The sequence below is a fragment of the Periophthalmus magnuspinnatus genome, chromosome 23 (genome assembly GCF_009829125.3).
Source record: "Periophthalmus magnuspinnatus isolate fPerMag1 chromosome 23, fPerMag1.2.pri, whole genome shotgun sequence".
NCBI lineage: Eukaryota > Metazoa > Chordata > Actinopteri > Gobiiformes > Gobiidae > Periophthalmus > Periophthalmus magnuspinnatus.
Genome location: NC_047148.1, coordinates 2,092,811 through 2,120,282, shown reverse-complemented (window position 1 = coordinate 2,120,282; position 27,472 = coordinate 2,092,811). Strand labels below are relative to the sequence as shown.

Sequence of the window (27,472 nt, the reverse complement as noted above, 5' to 3'; positions counted from 1 at the left end):
CGTCTGCTCCAAACCTGTTGTTTTTCCTGACAGAGGACTGGCTGTAGACTTCTCCGTTCAAAAGACCCAATCTGATTATTGACCACTAGAAATGACTGAATCTCTGTTTGATTCATTGCACAGCCCTTTTTGTAATGGCTGCTCCAGTTTGTTGTTGGAGTAAATGGCAGAAAATCACAGGGGGTGGATTTTCTATATTATTGGTAAACTGCTTTGTATATTCATCTCAAGACTTTGCAGCGTTCATTCAAATTAAAGTCATTCATAAAAATCACTAATAACACAAGAGCCTTAACTGTTATTTATACTGAGATCTGAAATGGTTCTTGTTGTTTCCACAGCAGTTCACACTTTGAGATATTTTTACACTTCATCATTTCAAGTTCCAAACTTCCCAAAGTATATTTCTGTTGGATATGTGAACGACTTTCAGATCATTCATTACGACAGTGACACAAAGAAATTGGTCCCCAAACAAGAGTGGATGAACAAACTCACAGAGGAGGACCCTAGGTACTGGGAGAGAAACACTCAGAGGTGTTTGGAGAATGAGCAGGCGGGAAAAGGAAACATAGAAACTGTGAAACACCGCCTTAATGTGACCGGAGGTTTGTGTTGTCTGCACTTTTCAGATTATCATGTATCAACTTTTTATAAATGAAACACATTTAGTCTGAAATATTTATGGACAGTTTCTTTTTTTAGTTTTTAGTGAAAGTAGGAAAAATGTAGTTTTGATGTAAATCTTTTTGTTTGTTTGCAGCACTGGAGTTTTGTTGGTCAGGGATCAGGGCTGTGGTACATTTACTTGTTTTTCATATTCTATTCAGTCAATTTTTGTATATAACCCAAAATCACATCAGCAGTTTCCTCACAGAGCTTCACAAAGTTGTAGATTTAACAGAAACAATAATGAAACATTGACCAACTGAAGCTGTAAAATGTGAGGAATTTAACCATTGCAAATGTAACTTGTGATTTATAAAAATGAAATAAATGTCCCTGAAGAAGTTTGAATCCTTTAAAGGATTATCTGAAGCTCTATGGCTGTGAATGGGACAATGAGACTAGTGAAATCAGAGGATATGAGCAACACTCTTTTGATGGAGAAGATTTTATTTCATTGGATTTTGACCCTGAAACTTTTGTTGCTCCAAAACAACAGGCTTTTATCACCAAACTGATATGGGAGAGGGATGGAGAGGCTGTCAGAGTGAAACACTACATCATTCATGAATGTGCTGAGTATCTGAAGAAATATGTGCACCACGGAGAGAGCGCTCTGAACAGGATAGGTAAGAGACATGTAGTTTTAAAACTCTATAACAGATAATGACAAAAACTGTCTTTATTATGTGTAGCCTATAATTCACGCTGGAGGGAAACAGACAATAATGACTATGGACTATAATGATTATCTGCTCCCATTTCAGCTAAACACTACAGGGGAGGGCATCTGACACACATGGGTACAGGAGGATGGAAGGGCACCTGACACACAGGGATACAGGAGGATGGGAGGGCATCTGACACATAGGAGGCTGGGAGGGCATCTGTAAACATGTCAGTAGTTGTGTAATGCACTGTTGTGGTGCTGTGTAGAGCTCCCCCTGGTGTCCCTGCTGCAGAAGTCCTCCTCAGCCCCAGTCACGTGTCACGCCACAGGCTTCTACCCCGACAGAGCCATGCTGTTCTGGACCAAAGACGGAGATGAGCTGCTGGAGGACGTGGAACTTGGAGAGATCCTGCCCGACAGAGATGGGACCTTCCAGACTAGTGTGTCCCTGGACCTGTCCTCTGTACCCCCTGAGGACTGGGACAGGTACCACTGTGCGTTCCAGTTGTCCGGGGACAAAAATAAGTATCTGACCAGACTGGACCGTTGCATGATCAGGAACAATGGTGAGTTTTTGATCAAAAGGATGTCACAATATCACATTCTAGTCTGACGATTATTGTGAGAAGAATTATCACGGCTTAAAGATTCTGTAGTTTTTGACCTCTGACCAAACAAGAGTTACATCCTTAATTGAGTTTGTTGTGGTTAATAGCAGACACTTGACCCACCCTGCCTAGTATGAATGTGGTGTGTGAGTGTTGGTGGTCAGAGGGGTTGATGGGGCAGATTGAGGGCAGAGTGAACGGATAATGCACCAAATTGTAAAGTGACTGAGCGTCTGGAAAAGTGCTGTATAAGATGATCATGCATTATTCCTTAGAGGATGCTTACACTCACCCAATCAGACCCAAGCATAGATAGCCCCTAAAGCGCGGTACGTTTGTCCAGTGTGAGTGGACTTTGGCCTGGTTGGAGGAAAGTTCATTTGAAAGTTCATTTGAACCCCCCGAACAGCCAACTTAACGTGATGGACGCGTTTGAGCAGCTGAATGATCCTGAGAGCTATGTTGTCGGGAGCTATGTCATCAGGAGCTTCATGCCCCTGGTAGGGTCACCCATGGCAAACAGGTCAAGGGGGATTGGGTCAGACTACAAGTGGTTCAGAAGCCCGTTATGACGAGTGAAAAAGCAAGGTCAGCTACGTTGCCCAGACCGCCGTCACTGGGGCCCCACCCTGGAGCCAGGCTTGGGGTGAGTGCCTGACAGCGAGCGCCTGGCCACGAAGACCACAAGGACCGGTTGGGCACAGCCCAAGGGAACGACGTGGGGCTGTCCTCCTGTGGACCCACTGCCTGCAGGTTGATCCACGAGAGGCTGGTGCAGAGAGATCTGGGCAGCAGGCGAAGGCATGGGGCTTGACAACCGGATCTCCGGACATGGAGACTGGTTCTGGGGACATGGACTGTCACCTCGCTGGGGGAAAAGAAGCCTGAGCTTGTTCGAGAGATTGAGCGTTACCAACTAGATATACTTGGCCTCACCTCCATGCACAGCTTGGGCTCTGGAACCCAACTTCTTGAGAGTGACAGACATTTCCATTTATTGGGCGTTGCCCCCAGGGAGAGACTGTGAGCTTGTGTGGGCTTGCTTATTCCCCACAGCTCACCTGCCTCGTGTTGGAGTTCACCTCAGTGAATGAGAGGGTTGCGTCCCTGCACCTTTGGGTTTAGGACAGGTCTCTGCATCGCTGTTTGGCCCGTAGGCCGACATGGTGAGAGTCCCTGGGAGGGGTACTAGACAGCGCACTGACCAAGGACTCTGTTGTTCTACGACTTCAACGCCCAGGTAACGACAGTGACACCTGGAGGGGGGTGATTGGGAAGAACGGCCTCCCTGATCTGAACCTGAGTGGGGTTCTGTTGTTGGACTTCTGTGCTAGTCACAATTTGTCCATAACAAACACCATGTTCGAGCACAAGATACCAGGACACCCTAGGTCGGCCTTGAAGAGATTCTGGTAAACTGTCCAGCGCCCCAAGAGGCAAAAGCAGTGCTCCACCAACACTGTTTACAATGCAGCCGGAGAGCTGCTGACCTTAACAGAGGAAGGAATACTTTGAGGATCTCCTCAATCCCACTGTCAAGTCTTCCGAGGAGGAAGCAGAGACTGGGTACCCGGAGGCGGACTCATCTATCTCCCTGGCTGAAGTCACTGAGATGGTTGGCAAGCTCCTCGGTGACAAGGCTCCAGGGGTGGATGAGATCCATCCTGAGTACATGTTTCAGGTGGTTTGCGATTGTATGTTTCAGGTGGTTTGCGGTTGTATATTTCAGGTGGTTTGCGGTTGTATGTTTCAGGTGGTTTGAGGTTGAAAGAGGAATTAATTAATGTACTGGTCTAATATATCATATTCTTCCCAGATTCTAGGAAGTTAACTCAAACGTATGTCATGTCTTCAATGCTCAATGTGTAGTCTGCTCTGTTCTGAGTGTGGGCTCTTCACAATAGTTGTGACCACTTGTAATGTCACACTAGCCTTATTAGCAGGAAAAAGCAAGAGAAAAATCTGGTAGCGTAAGGCGCTAACTAATGGTAACATCTCGCTTTCCGAAAAATGTGTTAAAGTTTGGCTACAAAAGTGTTATCTACGCAATTTACCTTGGTATATAACTTATTAAAAAGGTTAATAATGCACATCATAATATCAAATAAAGGTGACATACTAACCCCTCCACGCTCCCTGCTGTCTTCAGGTTCAAATCAGCCGTTGTGCTTACAAATAGTTTTGCGCAACAAATGTCTTGAAACTCTTGAAAAGCATAATTTTCAAATTGATACTTGTAACATAAAAAATGTGTAAGTCTAAAATAAGAATTGTAAGTGAAAAAGGAAATTTGTAATTGTAAAAAAAAAATTATATATATATATATATATATATATATATATATATATATATATATATATATATATATATATATATATATATATATCTTATTTATCAGTGTACAAATCAACATTTACACATTTAAACTTTTTGGCACAATTGTACCTTCATACCTGACTTCATACTGAGTGTGAGCCATAGAACTCTACACGATCGTGCTTGAGCACGGCACGGTTCAAAAGTCCTAGTGTGAGTTTGACCTACACACATTGTTCATTACATCACCATTGCTCTAGTCTGACCAAACAAACTTTCTGAAAGATAAAGTCAATTTAATGTGACATAAACACACATTAAAAATTCATTTTAGTTTATTTGTTTAGAGCAGGGGTGTCCAAACTATGTTCCGAGGGCCAAATTCGGCCAATTTTTATTGGTCCTCAGGTCTTCAGTTGAACTGGCCCAATTGATCATAATCAGTACTTTTTACAGCAAATTTGAGCAATCCTACCAGTATAACCTAAATAACATCACATTGCATTGTCATACAGACCTAATATTAATATTTCAAGCCTTATTTAAAGTATAGAGTCAAAACTATGTTAAACGCACCCATCTGAATTATCCACTGTATTGACCACTGGCCCTCCGTGTCGAATATTTTTCAAGATATGGCCCTCGTTGAATATTTTTCAAGATATGTGTCGAATATTTTTCAAGATATGGCCCTCGTTGAAAAGAGTTTGGGCACCCCTTATTTAGAGTATGAATTCACTTAAAGTAACTAAACTAGACATTTAGGATGCAGACAACGCACATCAGTACCTGTGTCTGTGATGTTAACGTGACTCACCTGTTGTACTTGTGTCTGTGGTGTTAGCGTGACTCACCTGTGCTGTCCCCTGTCTGTCTCAAAGAAGAACTGCACAGCTCTCATCTCTCCTGTGTTGGCTGCTCTCGCTGTTGTTCTCACTGCTGCTGTCCTTGCTGTGGTCACCTTCGTCTTGTACAGGAGATGTAAAGGTAACACAACATTTAGTCATGTGTTTCTCCTTTTGTCCAAACTTCAAACATTAAACTAACTTTTTTGTTTTTGTTTCAGCCAAACAGCCCACGCCTCGTAAGTAACACTTTTATTTACTATTTACTTTATTTTTACTTTTATTAATACTGCTACTATTACGGTACTGTGACGACAAGTTAGGAATGTGCAAATCGATTTTAAGTATCGATACTTTCGATACCAGCTGTTCTAATTTATTGTATCGATAAAGTTCTAGAAGAATCAATACTTGTATGAAATTTCATATAAGCCTTTGTGACTCATCATAACACAGTGTTAATGTGATTTCCAAAGTAGATTTGTGTTTTAAACTGTTGTTCAAAGAGTAATCTAGAGGCAGAAGCAGTGCTTCACTGTGTGTAATAAACTGTACTTTTGTGTTGTAGCTCCGAGTGAGCCAGAAGTGCAGGAGTTGAACCTTCAGCCACCGTGAGTCTAACACTTTACTCTGTGTTTATCATCTGCTCCAAACCTGCTCCTTTAAGGGTGAGCTCATACTCGCCCAATCCAACCGTGTCCAGTCAGAAGCCCCTAAGCCAGACAGGTCAGACTCAGGCCTGTGGGCCAAATTTGTCCCTTGATACAATTATATTTGACACTCGAGATCATATCAAATATGTATTAAAGCTGGCCCGCCGGCCGCCGCGTCAGTATTGCGCATGCACCTCTAATAATACGAATCCCAGAATGCTTTGCAAATGTATTGGCGCTGGCCCCCACCACTTTTGTTGACACTCAGTAGCATCTGCTACCTGTCGCTTCACTCAAATTTAATCCACCCCTTCTGAAAAACATGCAGATCTTGTTGAAATTTTTCAATAAATATTAAATTTGGCCCACGACTTAGTCGTGACATCCCTGTCCTAAGGGATTCACACCATTCTGAGGCTTCATGAGTTTTCACAGTTTAATATTAAATTCAAACTTTCTCTTGCTTGAATCTTATCAAATATGACATTATTGTGTGGCAGAGTAGTTAGCAGCGCTCTTGGCTCATATCTAGAATGTGTTTGTGACTCCAGATCAGGATCCTGGCTCAGACCTGGTCCACTGCTCTCAACGGCTTTAACCCAGAGACACTGAAGGAGAGGGCAGTGCAGAGGACACATTTCTTTGATTTTTACTGGAGCGGTTGTTTAAAGCCGTCATTCTGTTTGAAATCTAAACCTGGGTTATAGGGCGCAGCCGTGTCGGTCATGATAAATCTGTTGCTCTGGGGGTGATAGGAAATTTGGAATAGATTTGGAAAATAGAATTTGATTGCATCAAACTTCTTCCACTTAGGCCCAGAGCATCTTATACACTGACTGTGGAAGATCTTACTGTATATCTATAACATAAAGAGCGTAAGACAAGTTTCACAGTTAAAGGTGCCGTACCTGATTTTTACTGTTTTAAAAATGTAAAAAACAGAACTAGTTCATTTTAAATGTTTGCAGTGGTCCAAAGTTATTCCTCACTTACCTTATGCATTCAGAGCATCCTAATTATTCACCATGATGAGTTTATAAGCACAACTCTCACCGACCAGAGTGGAGTTTTGTCATTGTAATTATCTGGACCATACAGACTCTAAAACACATATGAAAAGACCTTTTTATACCAAAGACAGAGGTCTTATTAAATCAAAATGTCCAAAAAGAACATTATCCTCACATATTTTGTATTTAGAAGCTTTCAATCTCCATATTTCAGCCTTTATTTGGCTCATAATATGTTTAAAGTCTCCAATAGAAATGTTTGACTAGTTGACTGCTAAACTAATCGTTAGCTGCAGTCATAGTTTATACCGTTAATGTAAATCTTCTCTTTAATATTGTCATCAAATTGTAGTCCCTGCTCTACTGGAGCACCTGTAGGAGACCAAGGACAGATTTATGATTTAACTTTGTTTTTTAAGGCACTAAAGACGTTTATTGATACTTTGCAACTGATGTTATCAACATTCCCTGGGTGTGTGATGCTAACTGTTGGCACTGCTCTGTCTGAAGATCTGTTATTCAAGTTAGACTTAAATCTGAGCTTTGTTTTAACACAATCTGACCAAAAAGAGCTGACTTATTAGAACTGCAACAGGCGAGGTGATGTGTGCTGTTAAACAACTCCCTTTAAATTTATATTACAAGGTAGATAGCCTTAGCCAACAGTTTTTTAGTTAGTCTCTCACCTTTTTGTTGAAAATCAAACTCCTAAACAGGACCATGAACGCTCCTGAAAAGGTGTTTAAAGTTTAAATCCATTTTGTATTTTTCTTGAGTTTTCAGACCATTTAAAAACTTACTTTGCAGTGTTTGCTAACTGTTTACTGAACATTCTTCCATAGACATACATGCAGTACACTTCCAGCGTGATGTCACTGTATCTATTGTCAATGCTGTTTTTTTCCGTTGTGAAAAAGTATTGATTTTGTTTGTTTATTTAAATATCTGCTGGATCAGTTTATTCTATTTCATTATGGTTTATTATTGTGTGATTTGTATAAACTTTTGTGAAGGCTCAGTTTCTTATTAACTGTAGATGCACAGTTTGAACTCATCTGCACATTTTTGCTTTTCAATAAAATCTAATTGGATGAAAAATATTGTTTCCAAATATCCGTGATAAACTTTGGACAGAACGAGACAGGAGCGCCGACTAGTGGTATACATGTCACTTTATAGTATAGGGCAGGGGTGCTCAGACTTTTTCAGTATGTGAGCTACTTTTGAAATGATCGTGTCTGTAAGATCTACCACCTAATACAAAAATGTTAAACATATATTTATTTGTAAATGTATTATGAATTCTTACATGTACAGTGCATTTTCATGTACCTTGCACAACGTCATGAGATAATACTGCACAACACAACTGAACTTCCTACATGTTCATAATTACTTGAATGATGATTACTGCTCTGATGACTTGCACTGAATAAAATCAGTGAGGGATGCATAGTTCGGGCAGTAGCTTCTGACAGCCAGGAGTAAAATTGCATTTTTTGTTTGAAATCGATAACAGAGCTAATCATGTTGATTACGGTTTTGTCTTTTTTTTATAGCCATAAAAATCACGTTAAACGAAGTATCAGAATTTACTGCATTTTTTAACACAACTACTTCTATTTTACACATCCATCCGCATTTTTTCTTTTACACATTGAATAAATGAGTGTGAAAATTCCCGCAGCACCCGCACTCTCATTCGTCACCTTCGAGGGACAACAGAGGCAGATTACTGTAATGATGGTAAAATATTTAGATAGCCCCATGTCTCCGCTTTGAGACGCCGTTTGAATTTACATGAGAGCACGACTGGGCACGGAGTTACGCTGCTGGAAAGTCCGCAAACGCACTCTATCGGCGACGATAGGATCCGACGCTATAGGGTTAAACTAACTCGCACTTGTTTATCAGATCGGCATGGCGGTTTGGCTTGTGCTTGTTTTCTGCATATGTTGTGTATTCTGCCCAACAAACACTAAAGGGGGGTGTTTTTAAATCGCATTTCTATAGCATAGTAGCCCCCTGAAAGAGAGCACCTAGTAGCTGACTGAAAGAGAGCACCTGGTCCTTGTCCAGGTGGTCTGAAAATATGTTTTCGGACACCTTCTATCATCTGTTGCCTCTGGGTGTCACCACTTATGCGTGTGCAGCGCCCATGATGTGACCTAGGGTCAGGTGTAATCTGACTGTTGTCCTGTATATTAGTCATGTGACTGGATGGATGACGGGACGTGATCTACCCAAAATGCCTTCGTGATCGATGTAATGAACACCCCTGGTATAGGGATTTATGCACATACTCGCCCAGTGTTATCAACTATTTTTCATGTTTCATAGTACAGCATTTACCGTTTACTGGGCTCAGTTGGTAGAGTTTGTTCACTGATCCGAACGTTGGTGGTTTGAATCCCGCTCTCGAAATAAACCATCATTGGTCATCATTGGTCAAACATCAAATCATTGATTCACCGGTCAGATCCACTGAGCCACAGGTTGGCAGTGTGATTCCAGCTCCCACAGATAAATGCTGTTGTTGTGTCCTTGGGCAAGACACTTTACCCACCTCATCCCCAGTATCTGGTGTATGAATGTGTGTGAATGTCTGTGTGATGGGTGAGTGGTTCCTTGATGTAAAGTATCGAAACTAGATACTCACTGAGGCAAAAATATCACATAACTGAATCAGACTGGACCTTTCCTGAACAGGTTCACTTTTATCAGAACTAGTGTCAGACACATGGTAGAATATACAAATACTATTATTTTGTGTTAAAAATGACAATATTGTCTAAAAAAGAGCTTTTAAAATGATCATTTGGGGATCAAGATTGGCATCGACTCTATTCTGTAGTTTTGAAATCAAGTTTGAAGTGTGGAGAGGCGAGTCCACTCACAATGTGAATATGGTTTTCAAGATTATTTTGAGCCATAAAAACCTCTGTAATTAATGACATCCTATATAGATTAATTTAATGCCTGACCCTGGAATATTCTAGGCAAAGTATTTTTACTCTATGGAGGCAAGCAGAAAAGTTCCATAGTGCTTAACCCTCATGTGTTCTTCCCAGTAGAGTTACATTGAAGTTGTACTGGGGTCAATTTGATGCCAGTTTGTTCCTCTTATTACTCAGGCATTGTACTGGCGTCGTAGAACCCCGTTTCTACTATCCAGGAGTTAAACACCTCCACACAATAAGTCACTGACGCCAGGATGGGTGTAGACTGTCTTTATATGGCAGGTGTGAAACTGTAACAGCATAATACACAGTACATTAGCGACTTAACACGGGAAACGGCAAATAGCAACATGCTAATACACCAAATTCAGGCCAGCAACGCAACATAAATAGCATGTAAATTAGCCTGTGAATTGTTCTTTTTTTGTACCTTTTTAATTACTTAAACAAATTTTATTATGAATATCTTTAACTTTTAGACTTGTATACTTACAGGAAATGCCTTCATGAACTACAGCGTGACTAACACATGTCAGCCGAACAAGACCTTTCTCTTACACTTATGTCTGTTACACACGCATTACCGCACGTGGCCTGTAGGGACAACGTCCTGATTTTCTTAAAGGGCCAGCGCACTTGGCCAAACTAACACAGAAAATAGTCAAAATAGACAGGTCAGAACACTCCCCGCCTGGTATCTTAGGGATACCACAACTATGAACTTAAACATCACTAGATAATAAGAAAACCATCTCAGAAAGGGGTCTATAATAAGTTTTAACAGTCCCTTGGGAACTAACTCTAACTTCAGCCTTTCTTATGATACCATCTTCACTCGGAACTGTCTTTATGATCACACCCATTGGCCACTCGTTTCTTCTTGTTTGTTTATCCTTAAGGAGCACAACATCCCCTTGCTTGACGTCGATTTTCTTATGAAGCCACTTTTGACGAAGTTGAAGGCTATTGAGATACTCCTTGCGCCATCTGCTCCAGAAATTGTCCGCAAGGAACTGGACTCGCTTCCAGTGGCTTTTGAGCATATCTCTGGGGTTCACATTCTCACAGATGGAGGACATAACATGTGTTTTTTGCGTTAGCAACATAGCAGGTGAGAGAATGTGAGGATGCTCAGAGTCTGATGATACAGGTAACAATGGGCGTGCATTTATTATAGCCACGACTTCTGCAAGGAATGTGGTTAAGATTTCGTGGGTGAGTTGAACACGACCAGCTTGCAGCATCATGTTATCAAGAATCCGGCGTGCCAATCCAATCATTCGTTCCCATACTCCCCCCATATGAGAAGAATGGGGTGGGTTGAAGATCCAGGTACACTTCTGATCCAGCAAAAAGTGTTGTATTTTGTCCTTTTCTGGTGTGTTTGCAATCATTTCCTTGTGGGCACCAATGAAGTTAGTGCCACAATCTGAGCGCAGTTGTTTTGCAGGACCTCGCAAGGCAAAGAAACGCCTCAGCGCATTAATAAAACTTGACGAGCTCATCTCCTCCACTACTTCAATGTGGACAGCTCTTGTGCATAAACATGTGAATAGTACTGCCCACCGCTTACTGTTGGCCTGTCCCCCTCTTGTTCGCCTTGTGGTTACCTCCCATGGGCCAAACATGTCCATACCCACGTAAGAAAACGGGGGCTCTATTTGAAGTCTGTCTACAGGCAAGTCGCTCATCAATTGCTCCTCAAATTTCCCTCTCAGTTTTTTACACGTCACACATTTGCTTATGACCTTTCCAATGCATCTCTTTGCTCCTACAATCCACAGGCCACTCTCTCGGACAGCACCCTCGGTAAAATGCCTGCCTTGATGATTAACTTTTTCATGGTGGTGGCGCACAAGGAGGGTAGTGATGTGGTGGCTGCCTGGTAAGATTATAGGGTTAGTTTCTTTCACACCCAGCCCAGAGCGGCTAATACGGCCACCGACTCTCAACAACTTGTCCTCTCCAATGAAGGGGCTGAGCTTTATGATTGAGCTGTTTCTAGGAAGGTTCTGCTTTTCTGTGATGCATTTTATTTCTTCTGTATATGTTTCAGACTGCACCTCTCTAATGATTAATGTCTCTGCTTGCTCTAACAGTTCAGGAGTGATGGCTGCTTTACAGATGTGCCATCCTGTGCAGTTCAGGTCAGTTTTAGTTTGAGAGAAGCATTGTGCAATGTGCATCAAGTTTGACATAGTCCTGTTTAATGAGCGCCATGTGGAGAAACGCTCCCAACGTCCTGAGCCCATAATGCCTTTTGAGATGTCAATGCAAAATGTCTTTACCTCTGGGTGTACCTCTGGGCGTACCTCTGCATCGTTGTCTGGGTCCAGCAGCTCAAATCCAGGTGGCACTGGCTGGATGTCTGAAGAGCGCTGAAGGAAGGCTGGACCTGTAAACCACATTGTGTTCTGCAACTCGGCAGCTGGAACAGATCGTGAGCCGTGGTCAGCAGGGTTCTGATCCGTAGTAACAAAATGCCACTGCTCTGGAGTAGTTGACTCTCTAATACGACACACACGATTGTTTACATACACATAAAAGCGCCTGGACTGGTTGTGGATATAACCTAGAACCACCTTGCTATCAGTGTAGAAACTAGTTTTGTTTATGGGGTGGTCAATCTCTTCACTTATGACCTCTGCCATTTCGACTGCCATTACTGCGGCACAGAGTTCGAGCCTAGGAACTGTAAGCTCTGGCTGTGGAGCAAGACGTGCCTTACCTAGGACGAACCCAACCTCTGTTGTGCCATCATGAGCAGTGACCTTGAGGTATGAGACTGCACATATCGCCTTCATAGATGCGTCTGAAAAGATACAAAGTTCTACACATTTAGACTGAGACAATGACATTTTAGTGTATGTGCGGGGAACATGGACTTCGCTGAGGCATTGAAGAGACAGTTTCCATTCTATCCACCGTCCTTTTAGGTCCTCTGGAAGAGGTGAGTCCCACTCTGTTGTCTGTAATGATAGTTCTCTGAGGAGCAGTCGTCCTTGAATAACGACTGGGGACAGAAACCCTAGCGGGTCAAACACACTGTTCACAATTGAAAGGACTCCCCTTCGGGTGTAAGGCCTTTCAGTGTGAGGAATGTAAAAAGTGAAATAGTCCTTCATTATATTCCACTTTACTCCGAGGCTGCGCTGATCTGGGAGGTCGTCTTTGAACAGGTCCAGATCCTGGAGGTCTTTGGCTCGGTCCTGAACTGGGAATGCGTCCATCACCTCAACTTCGTTTGATGCTATTTTGAGGAGGCGGAGGTTTGAGTTTGCCAGCATCTCTTGTGTGCGTTTCAGAAGGTCGATGGCGTCGTGCTTGGTGGGGACAGACTTTAAGGCGTCATCCACGTAAAAGTCACGTTTGATGAAGTGGCGCACATCTTTGCCGTATTTGGCCTCTCCTTGCTGTGCTGCTCTCCTCAGCCCATATGTGGCTACAGCAGGTGAGGGGCTGTTGCCAAACACGTGTACACGCATCCTATAGTCAATAAGCTCTTTCTGTGGGTCGTTGTCCTTGTGCCAGACAAACCTGAGTACATCTCTGCAGTCCTCACGCACCAGGAAGCAATAGAACATCTGTTGGATGTCTGCGGTGACTGCGACTGCATGTTTCCTGAACCTGACAAGCACACCTAATAAACTATTGTTTAAATTAGGTCCTGAGAGCAGAGCAGCGTTGAGTGATGTACCTTCGAACTGCGCGCTGGAATCAAATACCACTCGTATCTGTGATGGCTTTTGTGGGTGGTATACTCCAAAATAGGGCAAGTACCAGTACTCTTTGCCTTCTTGTACTGGGGGTGCAAGCTCTGCATGCCTATTGTCTAACATTTTCTGCATAAAGTCTATCAGGTGAGCCTTCATTTCAGGGTTTTTGTTTAGAGTTCGTTCAAGTGACTTGAGGCGGCTAATCGCATACTGGCGATTGTTTGGCAGCAGTGCCCTTGGCTGACGAAATGGTAGCGGAGCTACCCAGCTTTGCGACTCGTCCTGGAAACACTCATTGTCCATCATTTTGAGGAACAGCAGATCTTCCATTGAAGGCGCAAGCTTGTTGTCATCTTTGGTCTGGCAGAACACATTATTTCCCATACTATCATTTTGTGTGTTGCCTTTAATGCTTGAGTCGCTGAGCCTTATTTGTCTGTTTGAGAGACTGGTGTGTGGCTTGACAGTGAAGTGATTTTCACATGGGGGAAAATGGGTGGGCCTCCCATTTGTCAGAATGTGAGTCTTAAGAGTGGTGACATGTGAAGGCTTATGAGTGCTGCCTAAGCATACATCTCCAACTATCACCCAGCCTAAGTCTAGTCTCTGTGCATATGGTGCGTCATGCGGGCCATTGATCTGACTGCGCACTTTATGGACTCTCAGAATGTCCCTTCCAAGCAATAGCAAAATGTCAGCACCATTGTCCAAAGGTGGTATTTTGTGTGCTATGCTCTCAAGGTGGCGATGTGCCTGAGCGGCAGATGGAGTAGGAATTTCCTCTCTTTTATTGGGAATCATGTTGCACTCGATCAACATGGGCAGGGGTATAACAAGAGAGCTGTCTATAGCCTCTATCACGTAACCATAGGCTCTTCTACCAGAAGTGAGGCCTATACCACTGCATGTCTGGAGGGTGTATGGCGCTGCATTACCATTGACTTTGAACATATCAAAAAACTCAGAGCGTGCCAGCGATACATTACTCTGGTCATCCAGCATGGCGTACATCCTCTGGCGCTTGCTGGAGTCATCGGCAGGGTAGACATTAACTAGACATATTTTTGAACATGACTTCCCAGAGAAACCCTCCCCACAGACCTCAGTGCAACTCGAAATGACTGCTGCCTCCTGTTGTTCTTGTCTCTCCCCGCCGTGCTCAGCTGGAGGTTGGGGGGATTTGGAGAAGCGAGGAGCATCTTGATGCATGGCTGTTGGGTGCTTATCACTGTCACATTCAGAACATTGAACGTTTGCTTCACAGTCACGAGCCACATGCTTGTTAGATGCACAACACTTGAAGCAGATTTTGTGTTGCTTTAATATTGTCTTTCGTTCCTGTAATGTTTTTCCTCTGAAGCCTCTGCATTGTTGTAAGGCATGTGGTTTGTTATGCACAGGACATTGTTTATCTGGTCCTTCAGTGGGTGGTGCTGTGACATTAGTTTTGTGAACTGAAACAGTTCTGCGATTATTGTTGTTGCTCTCTCCATACCTGTCCTTTTTGACTCCTGAGGTGGATGGTGTCAGCAGATTGAAGCTCGGGTCATTACGTGCCTTTGCTTGTGTCTGTATGAACTGTAGAAAAAAGGTGAATGGAGGAAAGGTCACATGATATCGCTGCTTGTAGTGGGAGCCTTCCATCATCCACTTGTCCTGTAGCCCAAATGGCAGCTTGTCCACAATAGGAGCGATCCCCCTTGCAGTATCGAGATAAGAGAGTCCTTGCAGGTACCCTTCTTGTTTTGCCGCGTCAATCTCCTGTAGTAAATCACTGAGTTCTCTTAACTTTTGATTGTCTCTGGGCCCTAATTTAGGGAATTGATCCAGTTTGGCAAAAAGAGCGCCCTCTATGGCTTCTGGTGACCCATATATCTCCTCTAGTCTCTCCCAGATAAGCTCTAATGCTGCACCTGGTTTGTTTATATTTACAGCTTTTATGCGATGTGCATGTTTGGTGGACTGTGGACCAAGTGATTTTATCAGGAGGTCAATTTCTTCTGCTGGCCTAAGTTCAAGTGTCTCGATAGCACTGATGAAGGATGATTTCCAAGATAGATAGTTTTCGGGCATGTCATCAAATCTGGTGAGCTCTGATGTTAACAACTGACTCTTCACTAAATATTTGGCAAGCTCATTAGTGTCACTGGAATGGTTTGGCGTAGGAGAGTAATACCGAAAACGCCCAGCAGAGGGAGGCATATACCTAGGAGACTCATGGCCTTTGTATAGCTGATCGTTTACAGGGTGTGGCTGTTCTTTCTGTCTTTCAGGTGAACAATGTCTTTGATCTGGGGGTCTAGGTGACTTGTAGTCTTTTGCTGTGAGCAGCTCATTTTGTGATTTCTGTATCGCATTCATATTTTTTTCAATTTGAATGTCCTTTGAATGACCAGAATCACTGTGTGCCTGGTGCCTCTTTACATATTCTGCAGTTCGCTTGAAGGAACTTTCTGCCTGTTGTGGCAACATCAGGTGTTCATCACTTGTGTCCAAACCCGCAGCAGCAGACTCCAAAACTGCTGCTTCAGCGGCTGCAGCTTCAGCTTCACTTTCTTTTGCTAAAACATCAAGTTTTGCATCTAATTTAGCTTTTTCCACTTTAATTTCAACTTCTTTCTTAGCATATTCCGCTCTCTTTTGGGCAGCCTGTGCTTTGGCCCGTGCAGCAGCAGCTGCTAAAATAACACTTGCGGCAGAGGAGTGGCTTGATTTCTTTGACACTGAAGATCTAGCTTCATACTGGTCTCTTTCCATCTTTGTGCTCATGTGAAGTGCCTTTACGCTGTCTTGGTGGCACTGCGTCCGGTCGTGCTAGCGTGGATGTAGCGTGTAACGGTGCAGCGGGTCAGGAGTTCGTTGTAGGGTGTTCCTTTTCACTGTACTGGCGTCGTAGAACCCCGTTTCTACTATCCAGGAGTTAAACACCTCCACACAATAAGTCACTGACGCCAGGATGGGTGTAGACTGTCTTTATATGGCAGGTGTGAAACTGTAACAGCATAATACACAGTACATTAGCGACTTAACACGGGAAACGGCAAATAGCAACATGCTAATACACCAAATTCAGGCCAGCAACGCAACATAAATAGCATGTAAATTAGCCTGTGAATTGTTCTTTTTTTGTACCTTTTTAATTACTTAAACAAATTTTATTATGAATATCTTTAACTTTTAGACTTGTATACTTACAGGAAATGCCTTCATGAACTACAGCGTGACTAACACATGTCAGCCGAACAAGACCTTTCTCTTACACTTATGTCTGTTACACACGCATTACCGCACGTGGCCTGTAGGGACAACGTCCTGATTTTCTTAAAGGGCCAGCGCACTTGGCCAAACTAACACAGAAAATAGTCAAAATAGACAGGTCAGAACAGGCATAAATTAACTTTTTTTTTTTTTTTTAAATACATTTTGGCTCTATTTTTAGCCTGACTTCAGACAAATCCACTGATAGCACATTTGCCTTACATTTATATATTTAGAGCCAGTAGGCCTTGATTATGTGAAAAGAGTGCATTTTCGACATTTTAAATTCCTATAACTCTGAATTTACATGACTGCACTTGGCAAAGTTTTTGAAAAATGTCAGATTTTTGAATGAACAATGTAAGTCTATGGACAGTGGAACTATTCAATTCATTTTCAATTCATTTTATTTTTGTAACGCCCAAAATCACAACAACAGTTGTCTCGAAGGGCGTTCATGTTTTGGTTGATGGGGGAAACCAGAGTACCCGGAGGAAACCCATCCAGACACAGGGAGAAACATGAAAAACTCCGCACAGAAAGGCCTGGGCGACCCGGGGATCCAACCAAACCTTCTTGCTGTGAGGCATGAGTGTTGCCACTCAGCCACCGTGCTGCCTAAACACAAAAACAAAACAACAGGAAAAATCAGACAAAACAAAAAAAATCGGCCAGGCGAGTAGGAGGGAGGGGTCGGAGGAGGGCCAGGCGAGGAAGAGGAAGACGAGGCGAGGAGGAGGAGAGCCGGGCGAGGAGGATGAGAGCCAGGTGAGGAGGAGGGCCAGGCGGGGAGGAGGAGAGGGTCCAGCTGTCATCGGGGCATCTGAAAGAGTTACACTCCACAGGGGGAGTGGGACAGGGGACAACATGTGAATAGCATTGCTGATGAGAAAATAGGACAAAGCAGAGGATAGTGCTCAGGTTGCCATACTTCCCCCAGCTACTTATCTCCTACTGCAGCCTATCTTATCCCGGGTTTTAATGTCCCTAACTCCCTCACTATGTAACCTGGTCATACGCTATACCGAAGAGGAAGGTTTTAAGCCTGGTCTTAAATACAGAGACTGTGGGGGCCTGTTTAACATCAGCAGGGAGTTGGTTCCATAGCACAGGAGCTTGGCAACTGAATGCTCTCCCTCCCACTGTACTTTTGGACACTCTAGGAACCACTAATAGTCCTGCATTCTGAGAGCGGAGTGCTCTGTTTGGCTGGTATGGGACAATAGCATCTTGCAGATAGGATGGGGCCATACCGTTTAGGGTTTTGTATGTCAGGAGGAGGACTTTGAATTTGATTCTAAGCTCAACAGGAAGCCAGTGCAGATATTTTAGTACAGGACTGATGTGGTCTCTTCTAGGCTAGGCTTAACTAGGCCTTGTCTAAAGCAGGATGAGGTCGACCACTACAGTATCACTCTAAATATGTGACTGGAACTTTAAAACAACTAAAAACACAATTCAAAGAGAGTCAGAGCCTCCTACATAAGACATGTCCTACAGAGAACTGCACCTCCATAAGACCTGTCCTACAGAGACCTGTCCCTCCATAAAACATCTCCTCTGATAGACAGAGCCCAGGATCTATGCTGCTGAGTGAAGAACGCTGACATCTGTGCAGCCAGTGACCCCCAAAAATGCTTAAGGGGGCATTTTCTTTATGTAATAAGAAATAAAATATAAATATATAATATGAAAATGAACATTTCTACAATTGACTCCTCAGGTTGAAAACAAAAGGCCCAAGTTACACTAATAATGGACTGTCATTCTCACTCACTAAAGTCTAGTCAAATGCGAAACTGTTTTGAAAAGGCTGTTTTTTATATAAATCTTTCAATAATTCTTCAAAACAGATTTTAGCATCAGAATTTATCTTGAAATGAAATGACTGACTGTTCAGAGCCATTTGACTCTGCAGGTAACAGCAGCTCGTGTTTGGGGCCATGTAAGTCTGTGGACAGTGAAACTAGGCTTTGTTGGAGCTGTCAGCCAGAGGAAGCTCTCTGTCCATGGGTTTGAATTGAGTGTTTTACTTATTGTAAAGATCCAGTCACAGATTTACAGATGAGATTAGATTACTGTGTTAGTCCTGATCCTGTTTTAGACTAAGCCTAGTTCCACTGTCCTTACATGGACTAGACCAGGAATAGACCAGAGCTAGACCAGGATTAGACTAGGACTAGACCAGAACTAGACCAGGACTAGACCAGGCCTTGTTCTGTGCTTCTGCACTTTCACTCTTTAGGTCAAACTGGTTGAATCTGCAGAAACCAGCAACTGCAGCGTGAAGGGCAGAGGCCAACTGCTTTCACACCTGCAGCTCAGAGTCATCTAGGTTTAATGCTGGATTTCAGATGACATCACACCATTCTATAGGCCAGTCACAGTTAATATAGATGGGACAGCAGTTAAAACTGATACTGTTCATTTAGAACATTTTTGTTCTAATTCAGTCAGTTTTTTTAATCTAGTCAACAGTGTTGTCACGATATTTCAAACTCGATTTTGATATTAAGGAATAGACTTGATACTAGATACAGATTCTGATACCACTATAATAATAAAAGCCCTTTTTCTTTAGACAATAGAATGTGATTTTCCACAGTAAATGATGGTACTTTCTTTTCTATTCCCATGTGTCCTTATATCTGTGTAATTCCTCAGTGGTCCAAGTAGTTTCCATAGTGGTCCATGTGGTGTGGTGTATACTAGGCTATGTGTCTTATATTTGTTCTGGTACAGCTCAAGATCATTCTAAAGATGTTCAGGAAAGGTTTATTTCTGTCCTGTGAAGGGGACTTTTTTAGTATCAATACCTGCTAAAATGAGTATCTAATTTTGATACTAGTTTTAGCATCGATTAATATTTGATTTGGATACTTTTGACGACCTGACTCCAACTTTGATCCCCAGTTATTTTAATATCTTATCTTTACATGTTAAAACATGTGGCAAAGGAGCTGTGGCAGCAAATGATGGCAGAATGTGAGGCAGAGGGGCTGCCTCACATCTTGAACAAAATGTGTTTGTCATAAATCATTGAAATTTGGTACACATTCTACACATCATAATGAACAAGAAAGCAAATGAAGACATGCCTGTATCTCCAACCCTGCAGGTGGGACGTTGTTAGAAAATGTCTCATTGGAACGAATGGAGTAGTAACATATAAAAACTGATTTTGGTGGGAGGGGTGATGTAAGTGGGAAAAAGAGGCAACATCTTCATGGTGATGTATACCCTGTGGTTGCATGGAGTGGCAAAGGCCTTTATCACCCCGTGCAGCTTTATCATCATTGTAACAGATATGGTGTTTAGGGCATTTTGAGAGACCCCACCTTATGTTTAAATCGGAGATACATTGTCTTCCTCTCAGACGCCTTGTCCCTGTTATAACCCTGTGTGTGGCCTCAGGCGTGTCTCTAATGAGCTCTGGGACCTGTCCTAACTTTTTTTTTTTTTTTATTATGGCCCAATCCCAGAGGAGAAAGAAAGAGAGAGACAGCAAGAGAGAGAGTCCACAAAGCTCCTGTCGTCTCACCTGTCTTTTTTGCTCCTGGACGCAGCATCTCAATAAAACAGGTATGATTCATAGATTTACACTTACAGTTTGACAAGATTTGTCAGGGATTAAATGTTGTTGTTGTTGTTGCTGTTAATATTGTAACAAATATAATACATGTGTAACATGTACATGTTCTATCTATGTGTTTAGTTTGATTTAACTCACAGGGACAATACAAATAAAAACATGCAGCTAACTAGAAGAGGGGTTATACTGAAGTCCTTTGATAGGCTGATATAAATATTATCGATAGAGTACTTACTTGTTTGGTTAATGGACAGACATGATACAATATGAATGTAAACACACCAGATTATAGCCAAAGGTTCATGTCCATCTGTTGCCCAAAGAGCTGGGGTCACAAAGGGCTGGGCACACAAAAGGGTCAAACAATAAAATAAATACATTTCATATATACAAGAACATGCACAATTCACTCTTCTTTTTTCTATAATTTCACAGTCAATTTGGCCACACATTCAATGACATCTACATCGTGTACCCACCCCCTTCATATTCAGCCCATGCATGCAAATATGTCTCCAAAGAAAATCTATTAAAATCACAGTGCCACTATAAATGGGTGCATGTTTGGTTTGACCATAAACAGTTTTTCATTTAAGTGTACATAAGACATCTTCTCAGTGTTAACTATCATAACTATCTATTCCATAGATTCCACCTTGGACAGATACTACCTTCCGACCTAAGGTCTGTGGGGTATACACAGGGTATACACAGGTCACCTCTGGTGGGGTGTTGCATGGTCCTTTCTGAATTGTCTTTATATTTAATGCACTCCTTTAATGGTGGTGCAAGGGAGTAAAGACCTTGTAAATCAGACATGCTCTTTTACCATGTTGTTAAATCCAGTAGTTTACAAGTAAATTAATCCAATCACTTGTCCACTCCCCCATCCACATACAATTATCGTGCTATTGTCATACTATTATCACACATTTGCATATGTTTGACACATATTTACACGCATTTACATATAATTTACATATATTCACAAACAGGTGTTGCATTCATACAGGGCGGTTTAATGTGTCAATGATATTGTATGTAATACAACGAGTTCTTGGTCTTGTCACTAATAAAAATGATCAGGTTCAGCATTTTTGAATTTACCTTTTGGGTATTTCATTGTCAAGTGCAATGTAAACAATAGGAAAATGTGACCCCATCTGGGAATATGACATCATCATATTCTAGGACCTGACACAGCCAATGAGAGAATCAGATCAGATATGGTCTAATAAATCAATAGTAGGAACTGACCATGATGATATGATTTTTATTGAGTAGAAAGTTGAACTTAATATAAAAATAGAAATATAAAATATAAATATGAATAGCCAAAAAAAAAAAAAAAAAAGAGTCTTGTCACTGTCTGACCATTAAGAACTGACTTAGCTGGAATTACAACAGGTGAGCTGATTTGGGTTGTTAAACAAGTCCTTCTCAAATAACATTAGCCAACAGTTTTTTTCAGTCACTCTCATCTTTTGGTTGAAAATCAAACTCCTAAACAGGACCATGAACACTCAGATTGGTCACAAGCTCCTAAAAATGTGTTCTTTAAATCAATTTTGTATTTTTTACTGAGTTTTCAGAAAAAAAAAAAAAAAATCTAAAAACTTATTTCACAGTGTCACCATGGTAACATTCATCTATAGAGATGTGTGTGAGACAGGATTGTATGTGAGGGTTAGGGTTGTGCATGAAAATTTGGGTTGAATGTGAAAGTCAGGGTTGTGTGTCTGTAAGTTAGGGTTGTGTGAGGGTTAGGGTTGTGTATGTGAGTTAGGGTTGTGTGTGTGGGTTAGGGTTGGGTGTGTGGGTTAGGGATGTGAGTGTGAGTTAGGGTTGTGTGTGAGAGTTGGGGTTGGGTATGAGGGCTAAGGTTGGGTGAGAGGTTTAGGGTTGTATGGGTTTGGGTTGGGTGTGAGGGCTAGAGTTGGATGTGTGGGTTAGGGTTGTGTGTGAAGGTTAGGGTTGGGTGTGTGGGTTAGTGTTGTGTGTGAGGGTTAGGGTTGGGTGTGAGGCTAGGGTTGTGTGGGTTAGGGTTGGGTGTGTGGGTTTGGGGTCGGTGTGTGGGCTAGGATTGTGTATGGGTGTGGGTTGGGGCTGGGTGGGTTGGGTGTGTGAGTTTGGGTTGTGTGTGAAGGTTTGGGTTGGGTGTGTGGGTTGGGGTTGGGTGTGTGGATTAGGGTTGTGTGAGGGCTAGGGTTGTGTATGTGAGTAAGGGTTCTCTGGAGGATGTTAAACCGCAATAAACAGCTGTAATCCTGCTTTTACACCGCTAGGGTTATTTATTAATTCATTTGAAAATAATTTCATTTAAATCCTTCTGTTGTCCCTTAGGTCTTCTCATCATTTAGTTTCCTGCCTTCTCTTTCCTCTCCCTCCTTTTTTTCTTGTCTCCTTTCTCCTCATCTCCTACTTACTCTTCTCCACTCTCCTTGTCTCTTCCCTCCTCATCTTGTCTCCTCGTCTTCTCCTACCTTCTTTCCTTATCATGGCGGTGTCTTTGTGGCGGCGCTCACTGGAGGAAGTGTCTCTACAGCGACGGCAGCAGGCAGAGTGTGAGCGTGCTCAGGAAGCACTGTCCCGTGTTACTTCCTGTTTCCAGCAGCTGGCCTCGTCATTGGGGAGCTCAGCTGATGACAGCTTCCTGCGAGAAGAGCTGCACAAGACGCGCTCTCTCGCCCACCGCATCAGCCAAGGTCCAAACCCTCACTGCATCAGTCAACACTACCCCTAAACCCTAACAGCATGAACCCTAAACAATAAATGCTAAATCCTAACACACACCTAACCCTAAATACTAGCACCCTAAAACACTAAAATCATGAACCCTAAACCAGGGTTCTCAGACTCGCAGCCCGTGGGCCAAATGCGGCCCTCAAAGTGCCGTTCGAAGTACCCAACTGACGAAGGGGACTCTTCCGTGTAGCCGCCCTTGTGCTGAAATGGGCGATAGTGGCTCAATGGTTAGAGTGTTTGTGGTCGGAGGGGCCGATGGTGCAGATTGGCAGCCTCGCTTCCGTCAGTCTACCCCAGGGCAGCTGTGGCTACAATAGTAGCTTACCATCATCAAGTGTGGAAATGAATGAATGATGACTATAGTGTAGTGCTTTGAGAGGCTTTGACAAGCCTGTAAAGTGCATTACAAGTGTAAGCCATTATTGTTATTATGGGACAACACTTGTCGTGCCAGCAGTTACGCAAGCCTTCAAATGCACCGTACGAACAGCACTTTGAACGGTTCATTTTTTCTAACAAAGCTTTTCTTGTGGAAAACCTAATGTGGCCCAGCCTCACCCATACTCTGCCTCCAGCGGCCGCCAGGTAAACTGAGTTTACCTGGGAGACCCCTGCCCTAAACCCTGAATCCTAACACCCTTAACCCTAACCGTGAACTCTAAACACTGACTCACTAACACCCTAAACTGTAACACCTTAAACCCTAACATCCTAAACCCTAAGCATTGAACCCTAAACCCTACAACTTAATACACAGATGATAGACAATGTTTGAGGCCCCTATTCCTGTTCAAGGAAGGATTATCTTTCCAAACAAAAATTGCTTCTTTAACTCCCCTCTCAAACCATTTATTTTCTCTGGCTAAGATCTGTACCTTTCTATCTTCAAAGGAGAGCCTTGAGATGGAGATGTACGGTGGACTATGTTGGTACATTCTCTTATGGAGTAGCTGTTTAGTTTCTCCAGTGTAACCTCACTGGACTCTTCACTACACTGAATGGAGTAGACCATATTTCTTCTTTATGGTTTTGTCCATTGGGTGAACCAATTTCTATCTTAAAATTTGTAGGTTTGAAACAGACCGTAATTTCATACTGTGAAAATTCTCTGAAGCTTTTCAGACACACCACCTCTGTACGGAATAGTTACACTCCTTCTAGGTTCAGATTCCCTGTTGTCCTGTTTTTTTGGCAGATCTATTGAAAGCCCACTTTGTTTATCAACAAGTCAAGAGGCCTTTCTCCACGTGTTGTTCCTACTTCACTTTCCCTCTGTGTTTGTGGCTACCACTTAAGCTCTGTGTTGTAGAGTACAGATAACTCTGAGTTTGTGCTGCAGTGGATGGTGTGAATCAAACAGCAGGTATTGACCAGTGTGTGTGGGCTTCCTGAAAATTTCTACGTGGAGACACCAGACCTCTCCTATAGTTACTAAACAATCTAAGAAGGCCAGTTTGTTCTCCTTTGCCTCTTCCGATGTGAACTTGATGTTTGAATCCACAGCATGAATATGTGCCATAAAGGGTTCCAGATCTTGATTTTAATCCAGTTGTCATCCATGCATCAATACCAATGCGTGGGTGGAATGCCTGGAAATGAGGCCAGTGCAACCTGTTCAAATTGTTCCATATATAAGTTAGCCATACTGGGAGAGACCAGTGAGCCCATGGCACAGCTGTCGATTTGCCTATAGCAGTTTCCTCTAAATTGGAAATATGTAGTATTTAAACAAATTTCCAGCAGTTTGCAGATTTGGTCAGGTGACAGTTTAGTTCTCTCTTTTATCTTAATATCCTGCAGTAGCCTCCTCTTTGCTGCCTCTACCACTACTGATATGGGGATACAAGTGAAAAGAGAGGTCACATCAAATGAAACCATTGTCTCATCTGAATCAAACTGGAGATGCTTGACTTTGTTCATAAATTATGCTGTGTTCTCAATATGGTGCTCCGTGTTGCCAACTAGAGGAAACAGGATGGTCTTCAGATGGTCAGATTGTATGTGATGAGTCTGTGAACAGGAATGGGGGCCTTAGACATTATCCCCCATCTATAACTCCATCATCAGACCCAAAGCAAACAAACATAACAAAGAGAACAACAGAGCAAGCCATTAGGGCCATTATAGGTTGAATGTGGGCCATTAAGGCTGAAACTGTAAACAATAGCTGTTTATATATTAACTCTAAACACTAAACCCCAAACCGTAAACCCTAAACCCCAAACACTAAACCCTCTAACCTAAAACTCCTAAACCTTCTAATGTTAAACCCTAAACCCCTAAATCTTCTAACCCTAAACACTAAACCCTAAACCTTCTAACCCTAAGCCACAAATCACCCCTAAAACCCTAAAACCCTCTAACCTTAAACCTCTAAACCCCTGAACCCTTTAACCTTAAATACCTAAACACTAAACCCTCTAACCCTAAACACTAAACCCCAAACCTTTCTAACCCTAAACCTCTAAAACCCTCTAACTTAAACACCTATACCCTCTAACGTCAAACCCCAAACCTCTATACACTAAACACTAATCCCTCAAACCCTCTAATCTTAAACCCCTAATGAAAACACTAAGACCTTAACCTTTCAAAATATTTACACTCAGGACCAGGCCTGAGCAGGACCAGGCCTGAGCAGGACCAGCCAAAGTTCCAGCTCTGACCCTAAAATCTCCTCTGTTGCAGGTTTGGCTCGTCGCCTGATTCGTCTGTTGTCTGCCTCTGACTCCGCCCCTCTGCATGACCCTGTGACCTCCAATGACCCCACCCGTTCCTCTGACCCCGCGCCCTCCAGTGAGCCCGCCCCCTCCTCTGACGGACAGGTGAGCGAGCGGCTGTGGGTGAACTTCCTGTCTGCAATGGAGTGCTTCCTGTCTGACCTTCGGAAAGTGAGCGATCTGATTGACCAGTTCCCTCTGACACAGCGCTCGGACCGCTGCTCTCTGATTAACAGCGGTAACTGCAGCCTTTGTCCTCACAGTTTGTGGCCTTGTTTCTTGTGGTTATTTATCTATTAAAGTCAAACTTTTGATATAAAGTGCTTTTCATACAAATGTAACACAAAGTACTTTACAGTCATTAAAAAAATCCCGAATGTTAATTGTTTGTTTGTTCACAGGGTGTATGGATGGCGTACTGGGGCTAGCAGCTGGTGTGGCAGCGGTTCAGGCTCCTTGGATCAGTTTGGACGAAGATCCTACTCCAGACCTTCAGAACCACATCCGCACTTTAGACCATGATCTCCAACATCTGCAACAGCGGGTGAGACCGTGGAGGAGCGGGGGGAGAGAGGTGCAGGAGGGGTTAGGGGGCTGAGGGGGTGAAGGAAGATTTAGAGGGGGTGAAGCCTTCACTTCAAAACATGAGTATAAGTTGTTAAGTTGTTCAGTGACAGGGCGTGAGCAGTGTCTGGAGCTTTGTGCTTGCAGCTGGTTTGTTGCCTCAGCCCTCTCCAGACAGTGGCAGCGTTGTTAGCAGAGAACTTTTGCTCGAGCCGCTTAACATATTGTTCTGAAGAATGGTTTCAACTTTCTATATCCATGAAATCACGTAGGTGATGTGCCACGGTGAGAAAACTACATACTGTACCTTTGATTTATACTTCAAAAATTAAATAAATGAAATACAGTTTAATGAGGATTGGCTTCATCATTCATTTGTATGTAAGAAAATTTACATCGCACTGAAGCAGAGAGGTGTCTCTGTTGCTTCACTTAAACAGTGAACTCATCTGACCCATAGTTAGTCACACCTGACACCTGTTCTGACCCTGCTTTGTTCCAGGTGCCTGTGGCCTTCTGGGGCGTGGAGCCCTCTAAGCCGCTCTGGTTCCAGTTGGATTTGTCTCGGGCTGAGGTGGATTCAGAGCAGAGTCTGGAGGAGCTGATGACGGTCAACACTAACAACGATGCCACAATCTGCTGCCACTGCTGTGTTTGAAAGAGAGAGAAGGGGCAAAAGAGGGGGCGGAGTGAGAGAGGAGGGGCACAAGATGGGGTAGGGAGAGAGGAGGGGCAATGGGAGGGGCAATAGGAGGGGCGTGCATTAGTCGCCTGTTACATTTGTTACTGTATGCTTTTTAACTATTACTAAAGATTTGTGTTTATTATTTAGTAGTGTCTAGTTTCATAGCTTCATTGCAATGTCAACCCTTTAAAATGTTTTGGTGCTGTCATATTATAAATAAAAAATGTCTGACTGAAAGAATACGATGATGACTGCTGCTTTAGGGTAATGAGGCTATCGAGCAATAAAACATGTGCAATAAACACAATAAGAGTAGTTTATCCGTAATCACATGAGCAGCAGCCAAGGGGATGACATCATCATCAAGAGGGGGTAAAAAAAGAGAGGAGGGGCAAAATAGGGGACAGAGAGAGAGAGGAGGGGCAAAAGAGGGGACAGAGATAGAGGAGGGGCAAAAGAAGGGA

General features: G+C 42.9%; 2 protein-coding genes across 3 annotated transcripts; both read left to right on the top strand.

Annotated features, from left to right (window-relative positions):
* The first annotated feature begins 319 nt into the window (after window positions 1–319).
* On the top strand, window positions 320–9,950 carry LOC117391432 (class I histocompatibility antigen, F10 alpha chain-like). Its single transcript, XM_055231502.1, has 6 exons — window positions 320–640; window positions 1,040–1,295; window positions 1,603–1,902; window positions 2,625–2,745; window positions 5,105–5,213; window positions 9,903–9,950. Exons 1-6 carry the CDS (start codon window positions 320–322, stop codon window positions 9,948–9,950), a joined length of 1,155 nt encoding a protein of 384 aa, XP_055087477.1.
* On the top strand, window positions 5,145–27,241 carry LOC117391431 (regulator of G-protein signaling 9-binding protein-like). Of its 2 annotated transcripts, none has more exons than XM_055231804.1 (8): window positions 5,145–5,247; window positions 5,327–5,344; window positions 5,674–5,716; window positions 20,185–20,284; window positions 22,638–22,999; window positions 25,728–25,997; window positions 26,161–26,303; window positions 26,826–27,241. In XM_055231804.1, the coding sequence occupies exons 5-8, from the start codon at window positions 22,792–22,794 to the stop codon at window positions 26,979–26,981; spliced, it is 777 nt and encodes a 258-aa protein (XP_055087779.1). In that variant the 5' UTR covers window positions 5,145–5,247; window positions 5,327–5,344; window positions 5,674–5,716; window positions 20,185–20,284; window positions 22,638–22,791; the 3' UTR covers window positions 26,982–27,241. The 2 variants fall into 2 exon arrangements, with proteins under 2 accessions (XP_055087779.1, XP_033845138.1); XM_033989247.2 differs by lacking the exon at window positions 5,145–5,247 and adding an exon at window positions 20,943–20,978 and having other exon boundaries at window positions 5,329–5,344; window positions 26,826–27,022.
* The last annotated feature ends 231 nt before the right edge of the window (window positions 27,242–27,472 follow it).